The following is a 7459-nucleotide window of genomic DNA, read 5'->3' as shown; positions in this document are numbered from 1 at the left end:
GAAAATTAATTATCTGGATCAAGTTATATTGTATGGTAAGTCCTAAAAGTTTTCTTTGTTAATTTTTTTCTGTTAGGTTAGAAACCTTAAACTAAAAGGGATCAGTCATTGCCTAATTAGAAAAGTTATTTGTTTTGTAAAATCTGGGAAACCTTTGGTTGAATAAGGCAACTAATAATCACTAAAATTTTTCTATTTTCAAAAATATTAATTAACGTTTCATGTTATTATTATCTTTACTTTTATTTCAAAACAATTTTTTTTTTTAAATGTAGCGTGTTAATTTGAGGTTAAATGTGTAGTACATTGTTTAATTTTAAATTTAAATTTCAATTTAATTAAAATGTAAATACTTTTATGTAAATTTTCTATTTAAGGTTATGTTTAGCATAGACTAGTAATCAAACTTATTTATGTTGTGTGGAAGAATGCTGGGTTGGTCTAACTGTGTGCAAAAGTATGTAAATTAAGGCTTCCCAAGCTCATTTTCAAAAACATCCCCTTAACAGAAGTAACATCTCCCATTTATCAGATATTGCCACTTTACTAGTTTACCTATTTATTTTTTGCTGCTTTACTAATTAAAGACTTAGAGATGTAAATGATCTTCACTAATGGTCCTATGTTGTTAAAATTTAATTAGCTGCAATTTATTTGTTAAAATTTGTTAAGATTCAATGTAGTTTTTGAGATATAGCTTATTAAAAATAGAGAGTTCAGTAGGTTCCTTTGGAAAGAGAAAACTAAAACAGCAAATAAATAGAAAGCACTAAAAGTCTATCTCTTCCTATATTTTTTGAGATAAACACCTCAAGTTTTCAGCAAACTTTCCTTGCAATATTAAAAAAAAAACTTTAGTAGAAACTATAAAATAAACTTTGTTGTTCAAAACAACTTTTTTTGTCATATAACTATTACTGTTCAAATTTTCAAAACATTGTTACGACAGATTTTTTTATAAACTTTTTTTTTTAATTAGAGGTATTTATATCAAAAAAGTAAAAGAAGATATACTTTTAGTGATTTCTCTTTATTTGCTGTTTTATTTTTTGTTTTCTTATAAGAAACCACTGTACTGTCTTAATTTAACATGCTATGTCTCAAAAACTATGTTGAATATTAAAAACTTGTAAAGAAATTAGAAGCTTAGTTAAAACTCTACAAAATAAGATCAAGTTGTCAAAAAAGTGATTTACACCTTTTATGCCCTTATTACCCCCTGATGGCCAATATTGTCCAAAAAGGATCACATTGACCACATTTTGAAACCCTGGTGGACATAAACTATTTTTACTGTGTATGTAATTTTTATAGAGTTGTTAATTCTTTTTTATTAAAAACTATTTATTTATTTCTGGATTTATTCTAAAACATGTTTTTAGCACAGTTAAAAAAAAATCAATTATTATATATATAATAAACAAAAACTAATATAGTAACAAAATGAATTATTGCACAACCATATTTTTTACAAAAAAAAGTATTTAATTAATAATCTATGTGTGCATATGCTTTTTCTTAATTTGTCTTCCTTACACATATGTTTAAGTGTTAAATAAGATTAATTGAAATTATTGTTCACATGTTTTTTTCAAATACTTTTGATAGTAATTTATTATCATACAAAGTTGTTCTTTCTTAACAAAATAAAGTTGATTTTAATGAGTTTTTATAAACTTTTATACAGTTTCAAACAAGGTTTCTAACAATAAAGAATTCTGAACAATTAACAAGTATTTGTTTGTAACTAGAAAAAATGTCATGCTCAAGTAATTTCAAATGATAAGTTCATTGCCACAATAAGAAATATGGTTGTTAGTGGCTAAACCATATAATCAACAAAAACATTGGCAAAATTCTGCAGATCAAAAGCATGGAATTTTGTATGCTGTGAGAAAAGCTCAAGCTTAACAAAAGGGTTGATTGTACCAATTCCATCATCAGACCTCAAGCCTTTGGTTTACTGACTTTGGTTAATAAAGACAAAACTGGTTTCAGTCTACCTAAGGCTTGTGGTCTGATGATCTAATTGATATGATCAGTTTTTAAATACAAATTTAAACATTTGTTTTTATCTTAGTATAACATTTTCCGTAGCTAATAACTTCACACTATATATGTTAGCTTACAAAAAGGTTGATCATACCATTTTGATCATCAGGCCACAAGCATTCAGTAGACAGAGACCAGTTTTGTCTTTAATAAGATTCATCAGTAAACCAAGGGCTTGTGGTCTGATGATCAAATTGGTAGATCAATTCTTTTGTTAAGCTAAACTATATAGTGTTAAGTCCAAGCTATGGGAAGTATTATACCAATTGCAGAGGTAGAAATATAAAAGAACAATATCAAAAAAAGAATGTACTAGCTCTTGTAAATAATTAGTCTGAGTAAGCTTTATTTAGAAAACAAAAATTTATATGTGATGAAATATATTTAATAGTATTAACCAAGCTTGAACTTTGTTTTGTGAAGAAAGAACAACTTTGTATGATAATAAATTACTATCAAAAGTATGTGAACAAAAATGAGAACTTCATTTTTAGTCAAACCTTTTTAACTTTAACACTTGAACAGGTGTGCAAGAAAGACAAATTAAGAAAAATGATACATACTAAGATTATTAACTAAATACTTTTTTTGTAAATATATGTTTGTGTAATGATTTATTTTTGCTACTGTATTAAATTTTGTTTGTTATGGTATATATTAAATTTAAATATTTTTTTAACTGTGCTAAATGCATGTTTTAAATGCACCTCAATATATAAAAATAATTACAAAAAGATATCATTCAAAAGACAAAGTAATTTAAAACAAAGTTTTCCAGAAACTAAATGTCAACCTTGTATAACACTGAAATACTATATTGTATTGAGTGCTCTGTTATACTGCCACTTTACTGGTTGCTAACAAAATAAACCATTAAAAATAGTTTTGTATAAAATCTGAAAAGTTGATTTTTTTGTTAAATGGATAAAAATTTGCTTTTAAAAGACAGAACTGAAGATAATTTTAATAAAACTAGTAAACAAATATTCTAAGTTGACTAATTTAATTCAGAAATTGGTAAATACTTAGACTCTACTGGCTAGGCCAACAATATGACACATCATTCAGGCTTGTTTAATTTCTTTTATAAAAGTCAGGTTTGTGTACATATGACTGAAAAGTCTATTATTTTTTTTAAACATAAAGAAAAAAATTATTTAAAAATAAAGTCTTTTTGTTATCATTATGATGCTTTTAAGTATGAACCTAAAAAATATAAAATAGTAAAAGTTTAAGTTATAATTCTGTGTAGGTGCTTAAACTTTTTTATTAAGAGCATATTTCAAACTTTTTTAATTCTTTATTTCATACCAGACAAGTATTTAATTAAAATAAATAAATTTTATTTTATAGTTATAAATAATATTGGTCTTTTTCTTATGTGAATTCTATAATACAACATACAGCAAAAAAACTTTCAAAACACTTTTTTAATTTTTGATAGAAGTTAAAATGACTATAAGTAAAATGGCATCAGTAGTAATTTTGTAATTGTAATCTCTGGTACACCAAATAAATTAAATACAAATTTATAAATTTTCCTGTGAAAATTATTTTTAATAGTGAAAGTGGTTATAACATTTCATTATAATAAGATGTTGATTTGAGAACTAGAAGTAACCAGGAGCTTAGGTTGTAAAACTGTTACAGAACTATGGTACTTGTGAATACTTCAAGTATAGTTTTTTAAAAAGTTATTCTAATGAGTTTAATTATTATAATTTTTTTATAATATTTATAATTCCAGTAAAATTATATATTTTTTGATTATATTAATTATTAATATCATAACTATGTTAGTATGTTAAAATGAATTTAGTGCTGCAGTTTCTGATCAATTATTTAGTATCATAATACTGATTTCTTATTTGATTAACTTTTAATACCCAACTTACCAGTTCTTTTAATACAAAAGATGTAAGGCATAAATTTATTGAAAGTCCTTTGACACCATTATTTATATGAATATTTAACATTTGAATGTTTTTCCATGTTTGTTTTCAAAGTTTGAAAGAATACAGATTATGTGTGGATATGAATTGAATGTTTGAATTTTTTAGATCACTCAAATCTTAATAAAAACTTAGGTGGCTCAGAATTGCTTACAGTTTTAATAAAATGTCAGATTATTATTATTTTTTTTAAATCCAGGCTGTTTTTAAACAGATTAAAACCAATACTTTTACTAAAGTTCATTTTTATTTTCAAAAATATAAGTCATTTCATTATTTTTAAGACAATGTTAAGTATTCAGATTGAATTTTAAAATGTTGTTATGATTAAATTTTACTTATTGCTACTTTTTTACAATATTTTTACAGACTTATTCTGGTTTTTAGTCTATTTTTGCTAAAAAGAGCAGTAGCTTTGTATGAACATATTTAAAGTTATTTTAAAAAAGTGGAAAAATAGTTAACTCACTCATCTTTACATTCACCTGGGTTAAAATTTCTCTCAATTTTAGAAAATAAAATATGGTTTTATTGGTTCTATTATTCAATTTTAATATTCTTATCTAGGTTTTACTATGAGAAAGTTTTTCAAATTAAAATTTTCAAAATTAAACCTATTATTTTCAATACAACTTATTTAAATTTCTGATAAAGTTAAAATGAGTATAAGTAAAAATTGCATCAGTAGTAATTTTGTGATTGCAATCTCTGGTATACCAAATAAATCAGATACAAATTTTCCTGTGAAAATTACTTTTATAGTGCAAGTGATCATGAATAAGATGAAGCTCTGAGAGCTATGAGTAGCAGCTTAGGATGTAACTGTTATAGGACAATGGTACTTTTATATAACTTTAGGAAAGTTATATATATATATTTTTTGATTATTTTAATTATTATTATCATGACTGTGTTAGTATGTTAATTTTGTATTTTGTAATTTGGTATTAAAATACTGATTTCTTACTTCATTAACTTCTTTTTTTTTTTTATTTCCATACCAAACTTACAGGTTCATTTGATACAAAAGAAGTTAAGTAAAATTTAGGCTTAAGTTTATTAAAAGTCTTTTGACACCACTATTTTTACTTCAATATTTAACAGCTGCATTTTTTTACCATGTTTGTTTTCAAAATTTGAAAGAATACAGATTTTTGCAGTTAATTATGTGTTGGATATAAATTAAATACAATTAGAATTTTTTAGATCACTTTAAGCTTAATAAAAACCTAAGCTGGCTCAGGATTGCTTACAGTTTTAAGAAAAAGTCAGATAAATTGTTTTTTTTTAATTTTAGGCTCTTTTTAAAGAGATTAAAACCAATATTGTTACTAAAAATTTTCAATTTCCAAAATATAAGCTATTTTTAAGACAATGTTAAGTAAGTTGTTGCTATTATTAAATTTTACTTGTTGCTACTTGTTATACAACATTATTACAGACTTATGCTAGTTTTTGGTCTATTTTTGATAAAAAGAGCAGTAGCTCTGTATGAACATAGTTGTAGTTTTTTTTTTTTATTTCAGAAATAGTTGATTTACTAATTTTTAAATTTCAATTCTTAAAAATAAAATATGGTTCTATCTGTTAGGTTATTTTATTAAATGTTCATGTCAGTGTTTTACTATGAGCAAGTTTTTTTAATAAAAAATTCCCTCCAATAAAACAGTCAGTAGAAAAGGCATGTTTTGTACTGGACTTACAGAAAAGAGAACAAGGGTTATTATATAATAAACAATAAAACTTCTTGATCAATTTGAAAAAAGTCAAAGCAACCATTATCAACATTTTTCTTAATTATTATATTTCTTTTTTCATGAATGTGTTTAACTAATAGGTTTCAATTTAGTGATATTCAAATGAGAGAATTTTCAAATACATGGTTTGTTTAGAATCCCATTAGGGCACAGTTTTATTTATCTGCACAATGTTATTTTCTAAAAAAAAATAAGAGTTTTATAAACTAAATATTTTAATATAAAATGAAACTTTTATATGTAATACTTCCTTATGATTACTTATAAATAAATTTAAAATTTGTAGAATAATTAATTACTGGTTCTTAAAAAAAATATGTTTTACCAAGTTAAGCATATAAACCTTTGAAAAACTAATCATATTTTTTAGAACAGATACTTAAAATGCCTAAATATTTCTGCGATTACTGTGGTTGTTATTTGACTCACGACTCCCCGTCGGTCAGGAAGGCCCATTGCGCAGGAAATAAACACAAAACCAATGTCAGACTTTACTATGAAAGTAAGTGATTTATAAGTTTGTTGATATCTTTTCGTGGTCTAACTACTTTTTAAGAAACTGAAAAAAAATATTTTTCTGCAAAAATGTTAGAAGTATTATTAGATTATGATTTATATATAGACGACACCCAACAACTTTTATTCTTAAAACGTTTGCATTTTTTTTAACTGAATATTGAATTTTAATTGAATATCAGGTTGGATGGCGGAGCAAGCGCAGGAACTAATCGACAAAACGACCAAAGCGTTTCAACGCGAACAAATGGCCAACCAACAACCAACGTACCCACAAGCTCAAATGTACCAAGGCGGACCCCAGATGATGCGACCCCCGATGGGCGCACCCCCTATGTATGGTAACCAAATGGGTGGTCCGAGGCCCATGATGGGCGGTCATAGATCCATGATGAGTGGACCCCAAATGGGAGGTACGAGACCTATGTACCAAAGTGGACCCCAAATGAGGCCCCAAATGCAACAGATGCCTGGAAGACCCGGTATGATGTTGGGCGCCCCTCCGACTAGAAACGGACCTCTTAGACATCATAAAATGTAAATCTCTATTGATGTTTTTTTGTAGCATAGGTAGTCTTATATTAGAATAAATATTTAATTAAATAAGCTTGGCTTTTTTATATATATTATAATCGTAAATTAATACATAGTAATGAGTTTTGAGTAGCTAAACTATATAATTAAAGTATTATAGCAGGGGTCGGCAAACAATGGCCAACGGGCCAACTGCGGCCCGCAAAGAATAAATCTGCTGCCTGCGAGCACGTTTTTATTTTGAATAGGATGCGGCCCGCGCAAGAAAAATTTGCGATCCGCTAGCATGTAAATGTGGCCTGCTGAGCAATAATTTATTTCAAGTTAAGTAATTTGGTTTAATTTGAGCAATTTCGTTTAAGTACCTGTACAACACTGTAAAAGAATTAAAAAACTTTACTGCTTTAGCCTATAAATGTATAGAGACAAACTAGCATTCCACCAGGGTTTTTTTTTCCAGTTTCATAATCACTATCTTCTTACATTCGAAAGTTATTATCTGAAAAAAGAGTTTAAAGAATGCTCGGATTTGGTAAAATTAGTTATACCTATCTACCTATATTTAACATTAAAATACCTATTTAGTAAATAAACTGAACGCAATTGTTTTACATTTTGTACAAAAATAATGCAAAGTAAATAACTAAA

At 26.1% G+C, this 7459-nt stretch overlaps 1 protein-coding gene across 1 annotated transcript; it reads left to right on the top strand.

Annotated features, from left to right (window-relative positions):
• Positions 1–6145: 6145 nt before the first annotated feature.
• On the top strand, positions 6146–6818 carry LOC145841260 (U1 small nuclear ribonucleoprotein C-like). Its single transcript, XM_082948629.1, has 2 exons — positions 6146–6263; positions 6460–6818. Exons 1-2 carry the CDS (start codon positions 6146–6148, stop codon positions 6816–6818), a joined length of 477 nt encoding a protein of 158 aa, XP_082804755.1.
• Positions 6819–7459: the final 641 nt, after the last annotated feature.

Source organism: Thalia democratica, chromosome 1 (genome assembly GCF_965202585.1).
Source record: "Thalia democratica chromosome 1, ktThaDemo2.hap1.1, whole genome shotgun sequence".
NCBI classification, from domain to species: Eukaryota; Metazoa; Chordata; class Thaliacea; order Salpida; family Salpidae; genus Thalia; species Thalia democratica.
Note: the sequence above shows the minus strand (reverse complement) of the source record. Positions and strands in the feature narration are given on the sequence as shown.